This window comes from Pseudorca crassidens, chromosome 6 (genome assembly GCF_039906515.1).
Source record: "Pseudorca crassidens isolate mPseCra1 chromosome 6, mPseCra1.hap1, whole genome shotgun sequence".
NCBI classification, from domain to species: domain Eukaryota; kingdom Metazoa; phylum Chordata; class Mammalia; order Artiodactyla; family Delphinidae; genus Pseudorca; species Pseudorca crassidens.
Genome location: NC_090301.1, coordinates 124,494,951 through 124,520,137, shown reverse-complemented (window position 1 = coordinate 124,520,137; position 25,187 = coordinate 124,494,951). Strand labels below are relative to the sequence as shown.

The following is a 25,187-nucleotide window of genomic DNA, read 5'->3' as shown; positions in this document are numbered from 1 at the left end:
CTACCCATGACCCAGGGAACATGAAGGGGAATGAGAATAAATGAATAAATGAATGGGCATAGCCATGCAGGAGTGGCCCGGGGAGCCGCCTGACCCTGGCCCAGGAGTCAGACAAGCCCTGCCCCGCCTCACATCCCTGCAACGCCCGTTCCCCGCCCCACCTCTCCTTCCCGGCCTCCCGGCCCCTCCCCTTCCCGGCCCCACCCCTCCTTCCCGGCCCCACTCCTACTTCCCTGCCCCTCCCTTCCTTCCCCGCCCCACTCCTCCTTCCCGGCCCCTCCCCTCCTTCCCGGCCCCACCCCTCCTTCCCGGCCCCACCCCTCCTTCCCGGCCCCTCCCCTCCTTCCCGGCCCCATCCCTCCTTCCCCGCCCCTCCCCTCCTTCCCCGCCCCTCCCCTCCTTCCCGGCCCCGCCCCTCCCCTCCTTCCCCGCCCCTCCCTTCTTTCCCCGTCCCACTCCTCCTTCCCGTCCCCACCCCTCCTTGCCGGCCCCTCCCCTCCTTCCCCGCCCTTCCCCTCCTTGCCTGCCCCACACCTCCTTCCCCGCCCCTCCCCTCTTTGCCGGCCCCGCCGCTCCCCTCCTTCCCCGCCCCACCCCTACCTCCCGGCCCCTCCCCTCCTTCCTGGCCCCAGCCTGCCCCACAGAGCCCTCCCCTCACCTTCCTTCTGGGGCTTGTTCTTCTTCACCCAGTCGGCCACCTGCCTCAAGGAGTCAAAGAAAAAGTCTCCCTCCTTCTGGCTGATGACCTGGGCCGGGTGGAGAGGAGGGCACAGGGAGGCATGCAGGTGTGCGGCCTCCAGGGACCCATCTCTGGCCTGGGAGGCTAGGTGCCGCACTGGGGCTCCGACCCCTCCTGCCTAGGTCCCTTCACCCTGTGTGCCGCGGGGGGCCTGGCCCAGCGCACGTGGGAGACCTCCGCCCGCCCGCCCGCCCTCCCTCCAGGCCCCTGGCCTGCTGGGCCGCGCACCTTGTCCGCGATCTTGATGAAGAGGCTGCAGCCCTCCCAGGAGGCGAGCTGTAGCCGGGCGGCGATGCTGTCGCACACCTCCCGCACCCGGGTGTTGGTGCCCACCTGCACCATCTGGGCAGAGAGGGGGCAGGGGAACGTCTCAGGACGCGGCCCGGGCCGGGGTGACCCTCAACAGCCTGCTGCCTGGGGCTGGGGTCGCGCCTGCCCTGTCCTGAGAAGGGCAAGACTCCCCCTCTGGAAACCTGGCCGGATGTATGCGCTGTTGGGTCACAGGGCGCGCTGTCTTGGGGTCCCAAGAGTCCCAGCCTTTTGAACTTGCTCTGAGAGCCTGCAGCCAGACTGCGGGAACTTCGTCAAGGCCACAGTCCGCTTGGGGAGGGCTGTGAGGGCGCCCTCGCTCCACTGCTGCCCCTTGGCCGAGGGTCTCCCGCCTCCCACCTGTCCCCTCCGCCGTCCCCAGAGGCCGACTGGGGTCTGTCCGCAGGCACCCCATGGCGGCCCTTGCTCACCATGTCCCGGGGCTGGGTCGGAAGCCTGAGGGGCCCCCAGCCCTGTGGCCTCTTCTCCCTTGTGCCCAGCCTGGAATGCCCCCCACACCTTTGGGACGTCCAGACTCCCGACTGCACTCCAGCCTCCCCGGGGCCCATCCCTCCCCTGTGTGGCCCGGAGCACCTGAGGGCGCCCAGCACTCAGTTCATGCTCATGGGGACTGGGGTGGGGCGAAGCGGTAGTTTCGGGGGAGACGGGGCAGGGCTAGGAGAGCGCTGAAGGGGAGACCATCCACTCTATATTGGAAACAGCCGTGTCGGGCGGTGTCTCCCGGCTCTCCTCGGGTGACCCCCGTGGGGAGGGACCTTGCTCCAGCTGCGGGTCCCCGGGGGGCGCAGGGCCTCACCTCGCTCGTGTTGTTGGGCAAGCAGATCTTGTGGCACATGCGGGAGACGTTCTGCTCCATGGCCTCCACCTCCACCTGGTGCGGGGGCTGCTTCCGGGGCCCCGTCCTGGAGCAGACAGTGCACGTGCTGCACATGCCACCCGACACCCTCACCTGGGCCCAGCCTCTAAGCTAAGCTCTGTGCCAGGTACAAAACAAAAGCCAACCCCGAGACCACCGCCGTTCTGGGGGGCTGCCCTGCCTGCGGTGCTGGGCACATGGCCTAGAGGAGGCAGCAGTGGCCAGCCTGGCCTCACTCCCAGGTGCCCCGAGGTTCTGAGGACACACATGGGGAAGGGACCCAGGCTGGCCAGGGGTCCTGGGCCCGGCACCAGTAGGCAGGGTGAGTCATGTTCTTATTCCCACACAGCTGGGCAGGGGGTTGGGGATGGGGACACCCACCTTCCCCACTGCGACCCAGGCTGCCACTCACTGTCACGTCTGCTCACCAGGTCACCCCACCCTCTTGCATAGACACAGGAGACCAAGCCAGGGCTGGAGGGCAGGCAGAGCCAGGGAGGAACTGCAGGATGGGCTGGCAGGGATGGGTCTGAGCTCAACTACTGTGGGCTGGGCTAGGGGGACACACAGGTGGCTGGGGACATCAAGGTCCTCCTCTGGCCTCAGGGTAGTTCCTTCTCTGCCCTGGACAGGCAGCCACAGGGGCAGGAGGAGCTCATGGCCAGAAACCTCCACTGACCAGCCTGGCCACCCTGCAACCCTCTGGGGCCTCACTCTCCATCTTCCTCCCCGGCTGCTGGGACCTGGTCCCGCCTCCACAAACTGACACCAGCTTCTAGAAAGGAAGCCGAGTCTGGCTCCACTGGCGGGTGTCCGCACTGGACCATGAGCTCCTGGAGGACCTGCGGGGCCCCCCCGGCATCCCCAAGCCGACATTCCCGGGGGCCTCGGAGCTGTCAGGCTCACCTCAGGACCCTCTGGATGCGGCGGCTGCAGTCGGGGGCCAGCACCTTCCTTCTCCGCGTGTCTATGAATTTCTGGGCGTGGGGCAGCAGCGCCTTGCCAGGCGGGAAGAGGCCGGTGCAGAGCCACAGCAGCTGCCAGCCCCGCTCCTCGCTGTGCCTGCAGATGGAAGTGCCGGTCAGCCCGGGAGGGCCCCCTCCCGGAAGCCCGGGCCAGCCAGGCACCTCGGGGAGATGGGGCTTTGTAGGATTTATGCTATGAGCTGAGGCCTGCCTGAGGCCCTGGGCAAGGCAGCCGCTGCCCTGCTGCCAATGCCACCGGCTTCCCTGTCCACGAGAAGGGGAGGGGATGCTATCGTGCCCATTTTGTGGAGTAGGGTGCTGAGGTTTAGAGAGGCTAGGGCCTGCCCAGGAGACAAAGGAGAGAGGGGGAGAGGCAGGGCCCAGGGCAGGTCTGCCTCCCCCACCCCCACCCCCGGCTCTGGCCAGCCCAGGAAGTCAGGGACACACCGGGTCCCAACCTTCCCACCGTTACTGCGAGGGTCGCCCTTATGAGGGGCAGCCTCCCCCTCTGAACAGTGGACACAGCCTCGGGGGCTGGGGCGAGGCCTGAGGGGGCCCTGGGCATGGCAACCCGCGCGTGCGGTGCCCTCTGCCCCTCCCTGGTCCCCGCAGACCTGTTGGTGTTGTGCGTCAGCTGCTTCAGGATCTGGCAGTAAACCTCGTCCTGCAGGGCCGCCTCCTGCAGGGCCGCCGAGAAGATCTGGTCGGTGAGCTCCAGGGAGGTCCAGGCCTTCCGAGAGGGGTAGTCGCCCATGTACCTGAGGACGGGTGCAGCCGTCAAGGAGAATGCGCCGGCGGGGCTGCCTGTCACCGCTGACCCCCGAGCCTAGGCCCGCGCGGACCCCGGGGCAGCGCTGTGCCCTGGGAGATCCGGCCCCCTGGCGGGCGGGCTGCGGGGCTGGGGCAGGCTGGCCGGGAAAGGATATCAATGAAGATCCGACAGGCGACATCCCGCAGCTCGGCGTCGGCGTGGACGCGCCGGAGCAGAGGCTGCCGCAGCGGCTCGGCTGAGTGGGCCCACAGGCGGCCCCGGGGCCGGGCCAGGGGCAGCACGGCTCTGCTGACCGTCTCCTTCTCCGGGACCCTGTCAGGGATCGAGGCGGGGGTGAGGGCCCTCCTCACGCCTCCTCTGCCCGTGCCCCTCTCTGTCCCCTCCCCACCATGAGCCCCACGCACAAAGTGGCAAGAGAGCCCCGGGCTCCGGTGCAGGTCTCCACGGGGATGCCCTCTGTGCCCACAGCTCTCAGCTCAGAAACGGGGTGGTGGGGGGAGGGTCAGAGGGTCCCCTCCCTGCCCAGAGAGGCCAGGCGGGCAGCGCACCTGCTTTCATGGCCTCCAGCCCCCGGGGAGCGGAGAGCGAGGCTGCTTGGGGTGGGTTCTGGGGGTGGGCAGGGCAGTCACCTAAAAAACTCATAGGAGAATTCCTCCAAGGTGTGCAGCTTCTCCTCAGGCTGCTCCTCGGGGGCCGGCTCTGCGGGCCGCCGCTCCTGGGCTGCCAGCTTCCGCTTCTCTGGTGGCATGGCCAGCAAGCTCTGTGAGGGCACGGGTCTGTGGGTGTCCAGGAGCCCCTGCCCACTAGCTCCTCCTAGCCTAGTTGCCTCAGAGACTCGGGAGGGGCCGGACCACGGGGCTGGATAGGCCTGGGTCTACCCTTCTTGTGTCACCTGCTGTGTGACCCAGGATCAGTGACTCAGTGTCTCTGAGCCTGTTTCCCTTCCCTTAAGCGGGCTCTCAGGCCCACTGCTTCCGGCCTCAGCACAAGTGCCAGTCCCTCAGGGATGGCTTCCCAGACAGGGCAGGCCCCCGCCCTAGGATCTGCTCCCATAACAACAGGTACTCCTCCTTGGTGGCACTCCGTTCGCTTGCCATCAAGTCGTCGTTCGTCCCAGTGCTCCTTGAGGGCGGGGACACTACTGTGTTCAATCCTGTACTGCAGGCGAGGGGCACGCAGTTGGCGCTCAATACATGCACGCTGGAAGGCCTGTCTGTCCTGTCCCCCTGGGGGGCTGGTCTTGGGCGCCGGGGTGGGGTGGCCCCCCGGGTCAGGGTTTAAATGTGGCTGAGACAAGGACGGATGCATCCCCAGGACAGTCCCTGTGGGAGGGGTGGAAGGAATGCCCACTGGTTGAGCACCTACTAAATGCCGAGCGCTGCACCAGGCACTCACTGCGCAAGCACTTCCTGCCTCTCCGTCACCCCAGAAGGACGATGGGGCCGGCAGAGCTGACGTGATTGCCCAGGATCCGTGAGGTGGGTCCCAGGCCCCTGAGCTAGGACCCCAGGCCGGGCATCTCGGCCACTTCCCCAGGTGCCCACGGGTACCCAGCTGAGGGCAGGGGAGCATGAGTTACCAGCAGCTCTGCCGAGGGCTTGGTGACCGTTGGGATGGTGTAGACGCAGGCCGTGGGCACCAGCCCCGTCTTCTTGGTCCTGTCATTCTGGGCCAGGGTCCAGTTCTCAGAGGTCAGCAGCCCCTGCTTCTCTGTCAGGATCAGCAAGTCCCCCTTCTTGAAGGGCAGGAGGGCGGCATCCTCTACAAATCCAGGTCACACGGACACACACACGGGGCAGAGAAGATGCCGTTTCCCAAGGGCTCAGCGGAGGCCACAGGCTGGGCTGGCACCCTGTGGGCCATCTCCTTTGACCGGTGGGGAAACGCAGATGCAGAGCAGTGGGCCCAAGGCCACCCTGACAGTGAGCTGGTGGTGGGATTCCCAGAGCTCTGGCCCTCAGGGGGCCTGGACAGGCACAGAGCCTGGGGTGGCAGGAGCTGGGGAGACCTGCTCAGACGCCTGACAAGGAGATGGCTCGCAAGCCGGGAGGCAGGTGGACCAAGGGAACAGAATACCAGCTGGCAGTCACCAAGCCTGCCCGGGAGCTGGGTGACCTCTCTGAGCCTGTTTCCTCAACTGTAAAATGAAGAAAGTCATCCCTCCCTCCTGGGGCTGTTGTGAGGATGGAATGGGCCCCAGGGGCAAAGCTTCCGCTGACGTTTCTTACTGCACTTAAGATCCTGTGCACAGCCCTCCCCTGCTACCTCCCTCCTGAAGCCTGATTTCCAGCCGTGCTCAGGGAAGCCATGGCCGAGGACTCGACTGCCCGGGTTCACCCCGCCCCCCACCCCCCTCCTGAGCTGTGTGGCCCTGGACAAGTTGTGTCCCTTCTCTGAGCCTCCAGTCCTTGCCTGTAAAATGGGACAACAGGGCAGCTGTGGGGATGGTATGCAAGGCACGGGCGGGTGGCCCAGCTGTTCTCTGCAGGTGAGGGCGCTGGCCCTCCCCACGCTTCCAGCACGAGGACAGTCTTCAGCGCACTTCACTTTGGAGGGTTTGAGACCCCCTCCTGGAGTCTCCTCATCTTGCACATGGGAAGGCCTTGCCTACCGCTGCCCCCCGAGGGCTTGGTGGCCTCTCTCCCTCTCTCTGCTCGAGTCCTTGTGCCCGCCTGCCACGTCATCACCGGGACCTGGCACGAGCAAGCCACCCACCTTCACCGGGTCCCCTCCCCACCTGGCTGGGTACCTGTGGCCTTCCTGTCCTGCAGGGCCATGGCGAACACGGACCTCTCCTTCAAGCCTTCCAGAAACATGGCCACCAGCTCGGCGATGGCCACGCTGCTGGGGGACCTGAACTTGAACTCCTCTTCGTGCAGCGTCACGAGCACCAGCCTCTGCCCACCCTGGGTGTCCCTGAGGGCGAAAGGGGGCAATGTGACCAGAGGTCTACTCCACCCTCCCCCTGGGTCACCCCCTCGACAGCCTGGGCGGGGTGACCCGCCTGAGTTACAGATGAAGAAAGCGAGCAGCGAGTCCAGAGCCATGGCAGGGCCAGGGGCTGAGAGCAAGTCTGCCCCAGTCCCAGGCCCCGCTGTGTGTGTGGGCAGGTGGGCCAGAGCTTAGGCTCCCATGGGCTCCAAACGCAGTGGTGGTATTGAGCCCCAGTCTGTGGGGTCAGCTCCGGGCAGGCAAGGTGGTGGCCAGCGTGGAGGGCCACCGCAAAGAACGGTGGCGCTGAGATGGAGCGCCAGCCTGGGTGAGCTTGGGCGAGCTACCCAGCCTCTATGTGCTTCCGTTTATTTATCTGCAGACTGGGGGTGCTGGGGGGACTTACTGGCATAGCAGAGAGCACCCAGCACGGTCAGCCTCAGTAAGTGGTGGCCAGCCTGCGCCCTGCACACACTGGTATTGACCACAGTGGCCACACCGGGCTGTGCTTTAACCAATCAGGGGCTCTGGCAGGGCACAAGCAGGCCTTCCCGAAGGGCATGGAGGCCTTCTTAGAAGGTGTGAGCCGTGGAGAGCACAGGGACAGGGTGTCTGAGGTCCCACCAGGCGTGCAAGGCCGCCCTCCTGCTGCTCTGTGCCCTGCACACGCAGCCCTGTCCCTCGCTCCCTCTCCCAGACGGCTGGCACCTCCGAGTGAGTGCTTCCCCCCCGTGAGAAGGGAAGGAGCCTGTAAGTGAACGTACAGCCTGGAGGCTGCAAGCTTATGTGCCCCTTTCCAGGGGGGCTGGGTTCTAAAGGAAGCCTGAGAAGGCAACGCATGATGTACAGACACAGTGCTGGCCCTGGGACAGTGGAAGGTGGGTCCCGATCCAGCGGCCATCACACCACGCGTGTGACGTGGTATGAGCCAGCCGGGCTCCCAGGGATGATGTCCCTCCTCCTCTCCCTGTCTCTCCTGGAGCCCCCAAGGGCTGAGGTTGTGGGGAGAGAGAGATTTGGGGCCTCTTCCCTCAGGGCACCCACCGGTTGGTGATCAGGCTTATGATCTCCAGGAAAGAGAGTTCTAGGAGCATCTTCTCCTTCTGGTCCAGGAAGTACAGCCCCTTCCAGTTAACAGCCAAGATCAGCTGAGTCTTGGGCAGTCGGGGGCCTGGCGGAAGGAGACAGAAGTGTGAAGCCTGGCCTGGCCCGAGGTGTGGGCCCAGCGGCACCCTCGTACCCGGTCACACACCGTTACCTGAGAGTGTGGTGACTTCAAATAGCCGGGAGAAGAGCAGCGGCCACTTCAGGCAGGCGGTGTTCACCACCTGCTCTTGCACGGCCAGCGGCGTGGTCTGCTTCTGGGTGTATGGGGCCTGCTCGGAGGACACGGTGACGTGTCACCTCCATCGCTCATCACCCCCCACCTAACTGCTCACCCAGCGCCCAGGGTGCTCATTTGCTCGATCATTCTGGGAAGCCTCTGCCTAAAGCCAGGCCAGTGCCGGCGAGGGCTGGGTGGGAGGCTCTGGTGGGCGGTCTTGAGAAGGAAGGGAGGCTTTCCCCTCCTCAGCATCAGAGCTCCAGAGGCTGTAGGGCCAGGCTCCTGCCTCAGCCTGGAAGCCTGTGAGGGTCACGTGCAGGTGTCTGCGGGCCCCCGTCTGCGGGCTCAGGCGGGCTCTCGCCAACACTGGCCTCAAGGGGCTGCATGTTGCCCCGTGCCCAAGGCCAAGCACGGTGTGTGTGTCTGTGTGTTGCTGGTGCCCCTCTGCCTCTCTTCTGCGGAGCTCTTCGTCTGCACATTCGGGAGGCGTCTTTCAGGGTCCTCGGCTTTCCCCCACCTTCACCCTTTCCTCTCCCCATCTCACTGCTCTGTGCTCATCGCTGGCTGTAACACCCAACTGAGCTTTCTTGTTAATTTGCTGAATAAAATGTCATTTCTCTGGTTCCTACTTTAAAAGGTGGTTGGGTAACATTCAGATACTGGATTGGGGGATGTAAGTTGATACATCCCACCTGAGACTTGGCAGTACGCAACGGGTGTCAGGGATTTTAGGGCAGTCACACGCTCCGAAATCCCTTTTCTAGAAATTGATCCTGATTGAATAACTGGCAAACGTAGAAAAGCTGTATCTACAAAGAGGTTCACCTTGCTGTTTTAACAGTGAAACATGAGGCATGACCTTACCATTCATCAGTAGGAATCAGTAAAGTGAATTATAACTCATGAATACAGTACTATGCAGCCCTTAAAAACAGAGAGATCGGTATTGAGTGACACAGAAGTAAGGCTGCAAACTATTAAGTGAAGTAAAGAAGCATGTTTTAAAGTTATCTAATGATAATCCTATTTTTATTTTTTAAAAAGGTATGTTTTGGGCTTCCCTAGTGGTGCAGTGGTTAAGAATCCGCCTGTCAATGCAGGGGACACGGGTTCGAGCCCTGGTCCGGGAAGATCCCACATGCCTCGGAGCAACTATGCCCATGTGCAGCAACTACTGAGCCTGCGCTCTAGAGCCCGTGAGCCACAACTACTGAGCCTGTGCACCACAACTACTGAAGTCAACGTGCCTAGAGCCCGTGCTCCGCAACGAGAAGCCACCGCAATGAGAAGCCTGCGCACTGCAAGGAAGAGTAGCCCCCGCTCGCCGTAACTAGAGAAAGCCCATGTGCAGCAACGAAGACCCAACACAGCCAAAAAAAAAAAGGCGTGTTTCTCTCACTCCAATCATATGCGTGTCTCCATTGTGTACATGTGAATAAGGCAGTCTAGAAGGACACGAGCTTAAGAGGGATGAGCTCTTTGATGTGACATTATTGGTGATTTCCCTGTTGTTTTTGTATTTGTATTTTCTGGTTTATTTGGTAATGCCCAGGTTTTAAGTGTTTAATGGAAAAAAATCAGTGAAACTATGTCCACTTTGGAAAAAGTGTGGTGTGAATTTCCTAATTTTTTACTCTCACCCCAACTGCCCCTTCCCAAATTACGAAGCCACTTCTCACTCATGTTAATCTGGGGTTGTGTGCATCTCTTGTTCCCCTCCGTCTCATACTAGCCCTAAAACGTCCATGGTCTCTCAGGCTGGGAAACAACAGGAACAACCAACAGGGTTTGCTTCCCCAAATTCCCGTTCAAGGATTGTCCCCAAGGGATGCTAGCCTCTGCCTTGTGGAACAGAACATATGTGGTCAAGCTTGTGCGGGGAACATTGGGTAGGACAATCAGGCTTCTGTCCTGCAGGACTTCTTAGAGCCTTTCCTAAGGGCTGTGCACTGTGACACCCGAAGAGCAGGAAAGACCAAGCTGCATCCCCTGCCGCAGGCGTACAGGACCCTTGTCTACGGACCCACTTTGAGCACCTCCTCCTGTGTTGCCAGAATGGAAAGTGTGTTGCTTGGTCATCCTCCCTGCCCTTCTCCGCACTTGGATGGCCCCTGCTGCCACTCCCCTGGGGCTTATCCCCCTGCCACTGGGCTCTCAACCCCTGACAGACAAGCGCCATGTTGCCTTCGTATTTCCCACTGCCTATCGTGTTCTTTTTTGGCCCCCAGTGCAAGTTAATGCAGGGGGAGGCATTAACCAAAGGCTTGTATCCTCAGTAACCTCCCGTGCACAGCTCTCCTGCAGCAGCTGCACCAGCCAGCCAGGTCCTCAGAGATGCCTTTGCACCCTCAGGCCACGCTGCAGAGCAAAGCACCCTATGAGGAAGGAGGCTCTGACAGAGGGCCGGGTTTGGGACAGCCCTGTGGGGAGGGGAAGAGAGACAGGGGGACTGAATCAGACAGCCTGTCTTTGTCCCTTCTTGGGGTGGAAGTTTAGGAGCAGCAGAAACCTCCGCTGGTGCGGGTGATCCCAAGAACATGAGCGGGTGTTGGGAGGTGCAGGTAGAGGCTAGGGGACGAGGCTGTGAGCCTCCGGGAGCCGCCTTCACTTGGTGCGGGCTGACCAAGCAGGGGTAGAAGAGGGGCAGCCCTCCCTGCTGTCCAGAGCCAGCCCCGGGCACACAGGGCCCAGCAAGGGGACACCGTAAGGCTTGGGGCCAGGATGGGGCCTCACAGGGCGGGACTGGTGCCGAGGCAAGGGCGCGCTCGTGGTCAGCAGCTGGGGATGCCCTCCCCGGGCCCAGCCCGACACTGCAGTGGAGACCAGTGCAGGGCTGAGCTGCCCTGACCTATGGCAGGATGCCACCGTGGAAGGAGGAGGGAAGACGGAACGGGCCTGTCAGAGGGAGTGGACCTGAGCGAGACTCTTTAAACCTGAAGAGACAGGGCTCTGCTGAGTGGCAAGTTAGTCTCCCAACCCCCCGTGAGTGGGGACTCGTCACGGGGTCTCCATCCGCTTTACACACCCCAGGGCCCCCAGGGCCCCCATAAAGAGCTGCACAGCCCCAGTGCACAGGCTCTGGGGAGCTGACCTCAGCGAGGGCGGCGGTGACCAGGCTGGCCCACTTCTCTGGGGGCTTGGTCCTGTAGAGCTTGGCGGGGACACAGCTGGGCAGCAGCTCCTGGACGGCCTGGCTCCTCACCGAGGCGCCGAGCTGCACGGCGCAGCACTGGGCCAGCAGTTGCACCAGCTCTTTCTCCTGCACAGCCCGGGGGACACACAGCGGGGGGGGGGGGGGGGCGTTGAGAGCCCACCCTCCCCCAGGACGCTCTCGCCCCGGCGCAGCAGAGGTGACCAGCCACCTCCGCTAGGCAGGACCTGCCCCTCCCCCAACACAGCAGAACCTCCGCGAGCCCCGACTGGGCCCCGACACGGGCTGGGCTCCGGCTGGCAGGCAAGGACCTCCCAGCAGCCTTGGCCTGAGCCCTGCGGGGCCTCTGCCTGAGGACAAGGGGGGATCCCCTGTGCCCGTCTCTCAGCCCTCCGGAGCCAGAGAATGTGTGGGAGGGAGCTCTGAGGCCTGGGTGGAGCCCCAAACACTGCTGTCTGAGTGGGGTGAGTGTGGGCGAGGCCTTCACCCTGTCTCCCCCAGTCCTCACTGAGCAAAGGTGACCAGTGGCCACCCCTGTATGGCCTCTGCAGGGCTCATGTGGGTGGAAGCCTGTGTAAGGCCCCAGCATGCACAGCACAGAGCAGGGTTCCTGCTCCAAGCAGCCCAGTGCTTCCCGGGAGACCAGAACCTTGCCCGGCCACCCAGCTGCCTGCCCTCTGGGCCCCCTTTTCCCCTCACCCCTGCCTCTCCCTGCCCACTGCCCCATTCCAGGCAGGCCTCCAGGGCTGCCATGGCTGCCTCCGACCCCCAGGGCAGCACCCTCCGATTCAGGCCCGGGAGGTCTGCACCCACTGAACAGGTGCAGTGCTGCCCTAGGGCTTCCGGTGCACAAGCTCCCTTCCCTCGAGTCTCACAAACATACGGAAAGCTCAGGTGACTCTGCACTTTCCAGATGAGGGCCAGAGGCTCAGAGAGGTGACCTGAAGTTCCAAGGTCACACTGCCAGGAAGAGGCACAGGTGGGCCCTGAACTCAAGTGCTGGGGCTCCAAGGCCATGTTCTTGACCCCCAGGCCCTGCTGCCCCATAAGCAGCTGCCGTGGTGAGGCCAGGTGGGCTCGGGGCTGATGGGAGGGCTTCCCCACCTGCTGCAGGTGCCCCAAACCCCAGCGGCTTGAGCAAACCTATGGCTGAGGGACGAGATGGAGGCGGCCGGGCAGGGACAGCTGCGCCCAGAGGGGCCCAGGGACCTGCACTGGCGGACGCACCCCCGGGCCCGCTCCTCTCCCCTGGCGGCCTGCCCTCCAGCTCCCCACGGCCATCCCTGGTGGCCGCAGCCCAGCTGCCCTTGCTCTGTCCCTGCCGCCCCTGCGCTGGAACAGGGCGCTTCCTCAGGCTGTCTGATGGATGGGTCTTCAGGGCCCTGACGGCCGCGGTCCCCTCACCTTCTCGAAGCTGTACTCGCCAGACCGGATTCCGTGGAGGACTTGGTGGTAAATGAGGCGGGTGCTGACCGGGTCCTCCCGGGAGTCATGCCACGGGGTGAAGAACTCCTTCCGGAAGTAGAGGCGCCAGGGCGTCTGGCGCTCGCTCTCGCCCCTCTCCCGGGCCAGCTGCTCACACTGGGCCACGGCGTCCATCACGTGGTCGCGCCCGCTGCCCAGGGACCAGAACTGAGGCCAGAATCGGGGCGGCAGGGGTGAGTGACTGCTGCATGTCAGGCTGCCCCACCTGCCCTTGGCACACGGAGGACAAGAGCCCGCTGGACGCCCGAGGGACTCCTCCCCACGTGGCGTGGACTGTCAATCACCCCCCCAACACTGTCCCCCTGCCCGCCCCGCCCACAGGCGGCACATGCCCACGTGATGGGGTCGGAACACTGATTGGTTGGTTGGCGTGAGCACGTCTCGGTCTGAGGCTGTGGCCATGGGCGTCAGAGCATCTGGGGGGGCGACGAGGTGGGGTTCAGGTGGGGCAGTGCTGGTGTGACCTCCGCACTGCTACATGGGAGTCTGAGCTCCCAGCGTGGGGGGCTTGGAGCAGGATGTGGGGGGGGGACCTACCAGTGTGCCTGTGACACCGTCTGGGGCCGAGGTACAGCCACTGGGCTGAGCGCATGAGTGCTGGGGCAGGAGGGCACGTTGCCTGGTTAGGAGGCATGTCTGTGAGTGGGAGTTTGTGTTCGTATCTGTTTGGCAGCCGGCAAGGCGAGCGGTGGCTAGGCTGATAGGCGGGTTGTGGATGGGACCCCCTGGCCAGTACCTTGTCGTACACGGCAACCTGCAGGGAAAAGCCCACGTGGTCGCTGAGGCCCTGCTTGTGGGCGATGTGCAGGCAGACTTCCCGAGACGTCGAGGCTGAGTCCACCGAGACGGTCAGGCTCTCTCCAGTCGCCAAGGTCACATGGATCGGGACGCGCTTCTTGGACTTGACAGCCTGGGGACAGACGAAGACTCAGGTCCTCTACCCGGGAGGCTCCTGGACTCAGCTGCCGGCGCTGGTGCTCCCGGAACCCTGGGATGGGAGGCCGGTCCACCATCCCCTCTTCTCAACACGCTGCCCCTGCTGGCTCATCCCTGTGGGTTCCAGGGGGAGGAGGCTTCTGAAGCCCCACCCGGTTCGGCAGGGAGTTAACAAAAGTCCTGGCCAACGGACATCTGCTACTGAACTGACAGACTGGGCGAGGGCCGCGCCCAGGGACCACAGGCACAGAAGGCGGTGGACGGGCCCGGAGTGCACACTTCCTGCCGGCAGCCCCATGAGCTGGAAGAGCCATGACGGCTGGCACCACCCCACATGGACCGTCTCTCGCCCCTACCTGCAGCTCCAGCCAGGAGGGCGGCTCCGTGCGCACCCCGTTGGCACAGGTGCGTCTCAGGCGCTCAGCACAGAAGGGCCCGTAGCCGACTGGCCCTTGACCAATGAAGTTCAGCAGATACTGGTGGGCGAGGAAGGGAAGGGGACGAAGACACTTAGAATAGAGGACACTTTCTACTTACTGTCCAGATTCTAGAAACTGTGATACTAATTGTAACTATGGATGTTGGATGTGTTAACTAACCTTACTTGGCAATCATTCTGCAATACACACCTATCTAAAATCACTACACTGTACACCCTACACTTGAACAATGTTATATGTCAATTATATTTCAGTAAAACTGGAAAAAATTTTTAAATGAAAATAAAAATGATAATAGTGTTGGCAAAGGTGCATTGACATGGGGCTCTCACACTGTGAGAAGAAATATCAATTGCACGGCATTTCTGAGGAGTCATTTGTCAATATGTTTTAAATAGTACATAGTTTAAAAATGTACATACTCTTCGACTTAATAATTCAAACCTATGATAAAGGGAGATATATAGGTTTTTTTGCTTTTCATTTTTTAAATTTATTTAGTCTTTTGGCTACATTGGGTCTTCGTTGCTGTACGTGGGCTTTCTCTAGTTGTGGCGAGCAGGGGCTACACTTTGTTGCGATGCGCGGGCTTCTCATTGCGGTGGCTTCTCTTGTTGCAGAGCACGGGATCTAGGCACGCGGGCTTCAGTAGTTGCAGCACGTGGGCTCAGTAGTCATGGCACGCAGGCCCTAGTGCATGCGGGTTGCAGGAGCTGTGGCATGCAGGCTCAGTAGTTGTGCCGCATGGGCTCTAGGGCGCATGGGCTTCAGTAGTTGTGGTGCGTGGGCTCACTAGTTGTGGTTTGCTGTCTCTAGAGCACAGGCTCAGTAGTTGTGGTGCAGGGGCTTAGCTGCTCCGCGGCATGTGGGACCTTCCCGGACCAGGGCTCGAACCCATGTCCCCAGCTTTGGCAGGCGGATTCTTAACCACTGTGCCACCAGGGAAGTCCCTATAGTTTTTAATCATAGTGGTGTTTATGGTGATGGGCAATTGGAAGATGGATCCTAAATGTCCATCAATGAGTGAAATACGCGCTGGGACAGCACTAACAGATGGCATTAGCAGAGCCATTTGGGAACAGTTTATGACATGAGAAGACACATAAGATAAGTGAAAGCTGCAGGAGAGCCGATGTTCAAAATATGTTTGATAAGATGCTGAAACAAGGCATTGAAAACTTTTTTGTCTCTCAGAGAGATTCTTTGAGGAGATGCAGCCTGGAAGGGTTTACTGGTGTCAAGGGTGGCCCAGGGCCTAGGGCAGGTGGCCAGGGTGACCACACTTCCTGCTGTCCCTGAAGGGACAAGAGGTAGTGATATTGTTTTCTATGTGATTCCAAGTATGACCCTATCACACCACAAAAGGCCAGGAATTGTAATGGAAGTTACCTCTGGGTGTGGGGATGACTTTTATTTTCTTTCTAGATTTTCTTCATATCCTACATATTACACTTTTTTTTTTTTTTGCGGTACGTGGGCCTCTCACTGTTGTGGCCTCTCCCGTTGCGGAGCACAGGCTCCGGACGCGCAGGCTCAGCGGCCATGGCTCACGGGCCCAGCCGCTCCGCGGCATGTGGGATCTTCCCGGACTGGGGCACGAACCGTGTCCCCTGCATCGGCAGGTGGACTCTCAACCACTGCGCCACCAGGGAAGCCCCCTACATATTATTTTTATCATCAGAACCAAAAGGTATATTAGAGTAGCAAAGGCTGGGGCCTCCAACACTTGAAAGCACCTCCCTTGTTAGTTCTAAGGCCTAGAGAGAGACGCTGCAGCCAATCTCTGGTTGGTGCTCACTCCTCAGACCCCTTTGCCTTTTCAATGCCCACTGCACCCATTGATTGTCTCATTGTCTCCTGGTGACTGAGCCCAGGTAAGATGACTCTGCAGATCCTGATTAGAGGTTGGAAGGAGCATCCTTTTTTGCAGACGGGAAACTGAGGCTCAAAGAAGCCCAGGCACTGATACCCAGCCTGGCCTGCACTAGCAGGAGAACTGGGCCATGCATGCGTCAGGATGTCTGGACCTGCTCCAGGGCCCCGGGCCCACCCGTGCTGCCCCCGCCTTCAGCCCCTGCCCCCGGCCCTTCCCACCTTCATGAACCTTTCGGAGGGCGGGAAGCAGCCCAGGCACAGGCCAAGCAGGATCCAGCCCCGGGCCAGGCTGCTTGTTTTGTAGTTCTCCGAGAGCTGCTTGCAGATCTGGCAGTAAATCTCGTCCCTAAAAGACACGGAGCGCTGGGAGGCCAGGCAGGGGGCTGGCTCTGGGGGAGAAGAGGAGAACGGGGCACAGGGGCACACAGCTCCTTCTGCACCCCTAGGGGCAGACATGTCTGCAGGGGGACCTCCAGCCTCCTCGCCTCCAATTGCTTTTGCTGCACACCCTCACCTCCTCACATCCAGGCCCACCGTGGACCCTGTCATCTCCCAGGACTGTGCTCCCTCCAATGTCTCCCCAGTGGGCTCTGTAGCCCCACTCCTTTTTTTTCCCCCTTAATATTTATTTATTTATTTGGCTGTGCTGCGTCTTAGTTGCGGCACACGGAGCCTAGTTCCTGAGCAGGGATCGAACCCGGGCCCCCTGCATTGGGAGCGTGGAGTCTTAACCACTGGACCACCAGGGAAGTCCCTCTGCACCCCCGTTCCTGATAGCCCTTGTTTCCTGTCTTCCCAAGGCCTCAGCCCTCCGTCCTCCTAGTCAGTCATCTCGGCCCCTTGGGCCTTTGCTCCCGCCCTCACCCACTCTGCTCACAGCACCTTGACCCTCCAGCTGTGGGTCACAGCTACAGGGAGGGCCGAGGGATCTCCAGCCAAAGCCCTGCTCCTAGTAGATCAGCCCAATCTGATCTGTTCCTTTCCCCAACCTCACAGTTATTTCAAACCTTTCCCTCTGCCTAGAGGTCCTCCCCCTTCCCCTGAATGCAGCACCCCCCACCCCGCCACTGCAGGGAGGAGAGTGGGGACTTCAAGGGAGAACCCCTCAACTCCTCACCTCCTGATCAGTTCCCATTCCCACAGGCTCATGAGCCTCTCTTCTCTGTGTCCTCTTGGGGAAGGGGCTTTCCTCCACTCTTCCCTGCTGACTCAAGCCTCTATCGACTTATAAAAGTGTCACATTAGCCTCTCCAACCTCACACATCCAGAGACCAGCATCTTTCCCCTAATTACACAGCGGTATGCTCCTAAATGTTTAACAACCAACTCTTCTGGGGGAAAAAGCCCTGAAATTCATTGCATTTGCCAATTTCTGTGGTGTAAATATTCCCACCAGTGCTGATTTCAAGCTACCAATGTCACGTTGCTGACCACAGAGTTCAGAGGAGATGTGCACGGCCAGCTTTCCTGGGCCAGTACAGTCAGTCCCAGCAGACCTCCTCCTTCTGCAGCCTCTGCAGGCACTGCCATCAACCACTCTCCCAGATGGGAAATCTGGGGGCCACCCCCGACTCCACCCATCAGCCACCACATCCTACTATCTGTCTCCTGGAAAATTTCTCTGTCCCCTGCTCTCCACTTCTGCTCCCTGGGCTCCCTCATCAGCTCTGCAGCAGCCCTCTCCTGGCCTCCCACCCCCAGGCTCCATCCCTCCATGTCATTGCCAGGAAGATCTTTCTGGAAGTCATCTATGATCATGGTCTTCTCTTAAAGCTTTTCCCTGTGCTCTAAGGATTGAATTCAAACTCCGGGCCCCAGCTGGGACAAATCATCCGGAATTCCAGACCCTCAGGCTGTTTCAGAACTCTGTGGCCCTGATCACCCTCTCCCTCTGTCTAGCGAACACCCCTCCTCCTTCCCACCCTACCTGGCCCTACTCTTTTTCGGTGCCCCCACTGGATCACCACCTTAGCACAGGCAGTTATTGTGGGTCTGTGGGTCCTCCCATGCTCCCCAACTAAAGGATGGGCTCCTTGAGGACAGAGACACGTTGCCTTCATCTCTACATCCCCAGCCCACAGGCCAGGGCCTGGCCCTGAGCAGGTACTTAATAAACATTTATCAAACGTGTGGCTGGATGTGAAGTGGGGCATTTGCTTTGTCTTGGAATTTGGCTAAGAGTCCAAAGCCAAGGATAAACAGCTGATAATACTCAATATTCTAAAGAGGTACACTCTTGTAGGATTTACTAAAAGATGGCAGAGCCAGTCCAGCCAGCACGCCATCTCCAGCCTGCATAAAGGAAGGTGAGAAATTTGAAAGGTGATCCCTGGAAGCGACTTCATGGGAGTAGAGAGATCTCTGGCTCATCTTCACTACATCTAAGTGAGGGGGAGTGAGGGGGGACCCAGGAGAACTGCTAATGGAGATGGGGACTGTCTGCTAGAGACGGGACCCATCTCACTCCCCATCTGAGGCATGATGAGCCCCAGCAGCCCATTGGACCACCCCAGGGTACTGGAATGGGGCATGACGACAGAGCTCTTGAGAGTGCTTCGTTTGTGTCCCCTGGAGATACAAGTTGGGGGTCTCCATGAACAAGAGACTAGTGTCTGCTTCCTGCTAGAGAAGTCTAAGCCACCCTTGATGGGCAAGATGGAGAAAGAACAGTCAAGAGCTGAGAACTGCACTTGTACAGTTTGGTGGGGCAAGCGTGGATGGGTGTCGGTTGACCAAGAGGAGGCCATGGAAGGAGCTGGGCTTCAGGCATCTTGCTGGGATCCACACAAGCAGGTCAACCATCATTCCAGAGGGTCCCAGTGGTTAAGAGGCTGTGGTATGTTCCATTAGGGTCTAGAGATGACAGAGAACGTCAAGGGATCTCTGAGACAGTATTGCCCCCAGCTGGGGTCAGGACTGTGTGGAAGTGTCTACAGGGTATCTGAAGAACCCACAATCATCTTATATGGGTCTGCCATGTTGGAGGGTGTGGTGGCCAGTGAGGACTAACCATGAGAGAATTACCAGTAGAACCAACTAAGTTGGAAGAGTTGCCATGTTAGTGTCATGCAGGCAGCTAAAACGCTAGTCTTACTGGCTTGAAGAACCAGAAGACAGAGTTTGGGTACCCACAGCAGTTGAAAGTGAAAAGAGAAATCCTGTAATGAAGACAGCCAAAGAAGAGCAGTCCTACATTTTGCATATAAAATCTTCCTGAATCTCTGGCTCACCCTTGATCTACACATGTGTGGGGAAGACTCCAGGTAGTCCAGCAAAGGCTAAAATAACTGAACAGGGTTTCCAGGTGCTGCTCACCAAAGGGAGGCAGAGTTTGAATCCACCCAAGTTAATTGTCTGCCAAAATGAAAAGTCAACACTCTCTGAAGGAATACAACAGATTCCAGAGTCTCTAAACATATCATCCCCAAATGTCTAGGATACAATCCCAAAGTACTAGATTTCTGAGAAAATAACAGTCAGGTACTGGACATATGAGGAAACAGGAAAACATGACCATTCTCAAGAGAAAAGGCAATCAGTGGAAACTGGCCCCAAGATGAACCAGATATTGGATTTATCAGAAAAGGTTTAAAAACTACCATAACTGTGCTCAAAGATGTAAAGGACACTATGCTCATAGTGAATGAACAAACAGGATATCTTGGCAGAGAAACAGAAACTATAAAATAGAACCAATTGCAAACTCTAGGATTGAAAAATATAACATCTGAAATTTTAAAAAAATGTTGGATGGGTATAATAGCAGACTGGGGAAGACCAAAGAAAAATCAGTGAATGTGAAGATAGATTAATAGAAACTATCCAATCTAAAGAACAGAGGAGAAAAAAAGAAAGCAGGGATGAACAGACCCTCAGGGATGTGAGGGATAATATAAAAGTCTTCCATAGGTTTAATTAGAGTTCAAAGGAAAAGAGAGAGAGAATGAAGTAGAAAAAAACATTTGAAGAAATAATGCCCCAAATTCCCCCAATTTGGTTAAAAATAATAACTTAAAATATGTGAACCCTTGAGATACAGTAGTCTGTCCCTGACAGCAGTATACATGGTTCTTTAAATTTCTATAAAAACACAATTCCTGTAAAGCAAATTGTATATAAAGTAAAATATATGTAACATAAATGAGGGACTTGCCCATTTAAACGGACTTGCATTAAAGCTGGTTATCAAATGAATCACCAGCCCATGATGAATTTGTCTTCCTAAAACTGGGTTTCACCCAGGGGTTTTAACCCAGAGCAAATAGAGAACCCTTGATGATAACGTCTGCTGTCCTGAGACCCAGCCTGCAGGCCCCAGGGTAGGGAGCAGGACAGGGCTGCAGCCATGGGCTGAGAGCCAATGAGGGGTCCCATGTTCTGAATGGGGTGCGACGGGGGTGGGGACTGACCTGAGGCTGGGCCGCAGGATGGCATAACCCACAATGAACTGCACCTTCTCCAGATTGGACATGGGTCGGTCTGAGATGGGTTCGTCAGGATCAAATGCCTCTTCCCTGATATTCAGCTGGCTGGCCACCTTGAAACCCAAAGGCGGCAGTCAGGACAGCTGAGATTCTTCCCATTTGCAAAGGAGGAAACCGGGGCGAAAGCCTGGAATGCTGCCGCAGGCCAGCCAGCGGGCGGCAGAGCTGGGGACAGGCCCAGGTCCCCTGTCCCTGGGCTCACCTGGCCCGTGACCCTGGAGGACCGCATCAGATTCATGGAGGAGATGTCCTTGGTCCCTCTGTCCCTGTGGTTGGGCCTCTGTGGACGGAGACAGTTCTTGAGGGATGGTGAGCTGGGGTAGCACCTCCCAATCTGACCCAACAGTGCCTAGGGTGGGGCTAGTCTCCAGATCCCCCAGCCATTTCCCAGCCGATTGACAAAGCGCCGAGCAGCCCCTCATCTTGACCGAGCTGTGCAACGCTGACAGGTGTGCATTGCCATCCTCACAGCTGAGTGAGGAAACAGGCGAGGGAAAGTGAGAAACTGGACAAAAGCTGCTCGGCCAGTCACCCGCCCTCTGGGAGGGCTCAGGACTGTCCTGATTCCAAAGCTTGGACATCTCGCCAGCCAAGCGGGCTGGGTCTGAGCCCAGGTGCCCAGGACAGCCCCAGGCTATGGTCATTCTCTGTGACAATTTGGTGGATGAATTGGAATACACTCCACCCACTGCAAGGTAGGGCTTTCCCAGAGATGAGAAGATTCTAAGCTGCGGGGCCTGGTCTGGGTGGGGAGGGGTCTGCCCCCGGCCATCGTGATCTGCTGGTCTCCTTAGGCAGGGGTCACACCCTGTCCTGATGGTGTCATGAGAAGTTGCTGCCAAAATTAGAGCTCAATGTGGGACCGGGTCCAGGGCTGGGCACCAGCTTCTGGCTGGGCTAAAACTGGTTTGCCACACAGGGGACAAACATAAAACATGGTAGGCTGGCGGGCGAGGGTGGGCAAGGCTCACTCAGCCCACTGCTCCTCCTCGGGGGGCACATGGTGGGTGCTTAATAAGTGTGCAGGAAGGAACATTCGAGATCTGACCTCTGGGAAGCCAGTCCTCCCTGTGCTCACCTTCCAGAGGTGCCAGTGGCTGGACCACCTCCCAGCATCCCCTCCCTGAGAGGTGGCCAGCCTCCAAGGTGGTCCCCAGTGGCCCTTGCCTCCTGACATTCTCACCCACCGTGGCATGTAGGCATTGAAGCTTCCTTCCTGCTGTCTCTCTGAGGTCACTCATTGTGGAGGAAGCATATGTGAGAACACTCGGGCAGCACCACGGAGAGGCCCAGGTGGCCAGAGCTGAGGTCTCCTGCCAGCAGCTATGTGAGGGAGCCATTTGGAAGCAGATCCCATAGCCCCAGTCGAGCTTGGAGATGACAGCTTGACTGCAACCTCACCAGAGACCTTGAGCCCGAACTAACCAGCTAAGCTGTTCCTGACCCTCAAAAACTGTCTGAGATAACGAATGTGGGCTGTTTCAAGCTGTCAAATGTAGGGGGTAATTTGTTACACAGCAATGAATGACTATTACACTCTGCAGAGCCCACATCTCTAGAGGTCAGGGAGTCAGGGCTTGAGTTTGGGCAACTTCCATGTAATCCCTGGACCAGATCTGGCCACGTGATGCCAGGCTGCAGACTCCCTTAGATGTCTATGCAGTTGGTCTGCACACAGGACCTCACAGCTATCTGAGCTGAGGTATGGGGCACTGTGATACTGTGATTTCTAATAAGAAATATGTATTTGGTCTTTGTCCCCATTACTGGCACAGAGCTCCTAAAACCCTTGGAATTTCCTATGATAAAGGTGTCTTTTTATGTTAATGAGGTGACTTTTGGAAAGCACCTAAGGGTGGGTCTGGTTGCCAGGGGACAAGGGGAGGGGGAGGGGCGGGAGATTGAGTTCAGCTGGCTCAGCGGCCAATGATTTCATCCATCGTATCTATGTAATGAGGCCTGCGGAAAACCCCAAAAGAACAGGGTTCAGAGAGCTTCCAGGTTGGTGACCACTTGGAGATTTAGCGAGAGTGGTGCCTGGAGAGGACATGGAAGCTTCTTTTTTTTTCCCTATTATTTATTATTTATTTTTTGGCTGCACCGTGTGGCTTGTGGGATCTTAGTTTCCCGACCAGCGATTGAACCCAGGCCCTCGGCAGTGAAAGCATGGAGTCCTAACCACTGGACCACCTGGGAATTCCCCTATGCATGCCCCATGCCCTATGCATCTCTCCCATCTGGCTGTTCTGAGTTGTATCCTTTTATAATAAACCAGTAATATAGTAAGTAAAATGTTGCTCCGAATTCTCTGAGCCACTCTCGCAAATTAAACCCAAGGAGGGTGTCGGGGGAACCTCTGATTATAGCCAGTGGGTCAGCAAATGAGGAACAATCTGGACTTGTGCTGAAGCAGGGGTCATCTTGAAGGATGGAGCCCTTCATCTGTGGAATCAGACGCTAACTCCAGACAGATAGTGTCAGGATTGAGTTGAACTGTAGGACACCCAGCTGGTACTGAGAAGTCTTGGTGTGGGGAAAAATCCACATACATTGGAATTGGTGTCAGAATCATAGGCAATCGTGGGACTCCTAATGCTGGTGGGCCCGAGTGCTATCACTGCTGTGTCATTCCTTTGCACTATTTTGGTTAATTCCACTAAGATGACATCATGAAACCAGGGCTTTAGAAGGACTTCTGACCAAACATGGATGTGAATTAACCTTCCATCAGAGGACAGGGCAGAACACGGGTAAGGAATTTGGTCTCTGAATTCAGCAGAACGGATTCAAAGCCCAGCTGTGTCACACGTATTCACAGTGCTCTGGGGACGAGTCACTTCACTTCTCAGTTTCTCTAGCTACAATAAACTTAATGATCCCTACCTTGTAGGGATGGCTCCACTGGAAATTAACTGAAGACAAGCAACTGGCACATAGCACGTCGCCAGTCAGTCATAACATCTGTTGTTAGTATTACTGTCCAATGTTCAGGTCAAGCCCAGTGTTCAGAGCCTGGGAGATCCTCTCCTATGATGACTGTACGAATTCACAAAGTCCTGGGTGTGATGCCTGACTCATGAGTTCCTGAGCGCCATTCAAGACTGAAAAGCCTCGGGGGCCCCTGGGTCCAGCAGGCGATGCTCACTCCACGTCTTGCCTCCCCCTTCCAGTCCAGCTTCCGGGGCCTGGGGACCCCGGAAGGGAGTACGCCCTTTGTGCCCCCGCCCACTGCGCACCTGTGTGGATCCGCCGTGTGCCGGAGGCTGGGCGCCGCTCTCCCTGCCCGGGGTGTCATGGGTCTGCCGCATCACCGAGCCACCACGCAGGGTGTTCCTGGCAAAGAGCACGGGCTCCGGGATGTCACCCATGAACCTCAGGATGATGTTCCACACAGCCAGGGCGGCCTGGGGAGACGGGGACAGAGTGCCCAGCTGGAAGGCAGCTCCACGCAGCGGGGAGCCCACAGAACCCCGTCCGTGCCTGGTTCCCGCTGAACCAGGGGGAGGCCTGAGCCACTAGAAACCAGAGAACCAGGTACCGAGCAGTCGGCATCCTCCTCGTGGTAAAGCAGAGGGTATCGGAGGGGCCGCCGGATGTGTGTGTGGCTGGCTGATTTCTGAAAGTAGGTCACGGCGAACTTGGGGAAGGTGTACTCGGCCAGGCCGTCTGCGTCCTCCTCGGGCTCCTCCATCATGGGGACCGTGTCCAGGTCAACCTCGGGTAGCTGCTGGGTCCTCTCTTCCAGATCCTGGGTGCCAGTGAGAGAGAGGGACAAGGGTCTGCTGTCCTTTCAGATGTGACCTGGCAGCGTGTGCATCTTTGGGGGCCAGGGAGCCCCAAGAAGGGTCTGTCTGGTTATTGACGGGGTGCAGAATTATCCACTGCCCCTTGTGTTGGGGACCTCCCCGACCCTCACCCTCGGTGGGCCCCTGGTGGGCTGCCGGGTGCTGGGCAGGCCTTGGTGTGAAAGCCCCAGGTATCTGGCACCCTCTGCCTGCAGACCTGGGCTCTCCAGACACCCCCCACTCCCCACCCGCTTCCTGCTTGCTTCTGTCAAATGCTTCTCCAGTGGAGGGGGGCCGGGCTGGCCGCACTGCACAGATGATTTGTGTTGGTGGGGGGGGGGAGCCTGGGCGGGGGGAGGGGGAGGCATGAGCACCTTGGGGGGCCCCTAGGTCACTGGCCCAGAGCAGGATGCGGTGCGAGTCAACGGGACAGCTCCGGAGCTGCCCCCAAATCAGACACGCCCTCCTCCTGCCGTGCGTTTTCTACCTCGGGTCCCCAGGTCACATACTGCAGAGCGGCAGTGACGTGCTCTGTGACGGGGGCCAAACGCACGCGGGAAACGCTGCCCGATTGAAAGCCCAATGACATTCGCGCAGTAAAGGCTCTAGGAAGTCTTGCAGGTAAGAAACCTGCTCAACTTGAAAGGGTTTGACCACAGAGACCCTCGCTCCTGTTTTCCCTGCATCTTCGCCCAGGACCGCAGAACTCACTTCAACACCTACCTACTCCATCGGCTCCCCGAGCTGAGTCTTGGCTTTTCAGGAAAGCCTAGAGGTTGGCCCCTGGACACAGCCCCCCTTGCTGCTGGGCCGGCAGGGCCTATCTTACCTCGACGTGCGGTGTGGCCTGGCCTTCCTGCCCGCCCATCAGGGAAGGCAGGAAGCCGAACACCTGTTCCACCATCTCCGTGTCGGTGACAGTGTCGTAGATGGACTTACGCTTCCTGCTGGGGACGGCGCTTGGGCTTTTCTGCTCTGCAGCAGGGATGACCAGAGACTCCTGCACAGACATCCCGGGGGGGGGGGCACGGTTACCACAGGCCCGGCTGTGCTCCTCCCAGGAGCCAAATAAACCTCCTCCCACCATATTTGTCCAAATCAATACATTTCCCTC

The 25,187-nt window shown here is 58.8% G+C and overlaps 1 protein-coding gene across 2 annotated transcripts in view; it reads right to left on the bottom strand.

Moving 5' to 3' along the window:
- MYO7B (myosin VIIB) overlaps window positions 1–25,187 on the bottom strand; it is a 72,046-nt gene that overhangs the window by 2,887 nt on the left and 43,972 nt on the right. The window contains exons 21-41 of one of the 2 annotated variants that reach the window (XM_067742258.1): window positions 24,903–25,073; window positions 23,827–24,036; window positions 23,525–23,692; window positions 20,491–20,568; window positions 20,214–20,341; window positions 16,024–16,150; window positions 13,846–13,965; window positions 13,290–13,463; window positions 12,473–12,700; window positions 11,009–11,176; window positions 7,852–7,969; window positions 7,638–7,764; window positions 6,412–6,578; window positions 5,242–5,423; window positions 4,292–4,422; window positions 3,817–3,974; window positions 3,505–3,658; window positions 2,832–2,987; window positions 1,866–1,971; window positions 968–1,081; window positions 659–746 (exon numbers count right to left, since the gene is read on the bottom strand). In XM_067742258.1, the coding sequence (XP_067598359.1) occupies window positions 659–746; window positions 968–1,081; window positions 1,866–1,971; window positions 2,832–2,987; window positions 3,505–3,658; window positions 3,817–3,974; window positions 4,292–4,422; window positions 5,242–5,423; window positions 6,412–6,578; window positions 7,638–7,764; window positions 7,852–7,969; window positions 11,009–11,176; window positions 12,473–12,700; window positions 13,290–13,463; window positions 13,846–13,965; window positions 16,024–16,150; window positions 20,214–20,341; window positions 20,491–20,568; window positions 23,525–23,692; window positions 23,827–24,036; window positions 24,903–25,073 (3,073 nt within the window). The remainder of the gene's footprint in view (window positions 1–658; window positions 747–967; window positions 1,082–1,865; window positions 1,972–2,831; window positions 2,988–3,504; window positions 3,659–3,816; window positions 3,975–4,291; window positions 4,423–5,241; window positions 5,424–6,411; window positions 6,579–7,637; window positions 7,765–7,851; window positions 7,970–11,008; window positions 11,177–12,472; window positions 12,701–13,289; window positions 13,464–13,845; window positions 13,966–16,023; window positions 16,151–20,213; window positions 20,342–20,490; window positions 20,569–23,524; window positions 23,693–23,826; window positions 24,037–24,902; window positions 25,074–25,187) is intronic. The other variant, XM_067742259.1, reaches the window with a different exon arrangement.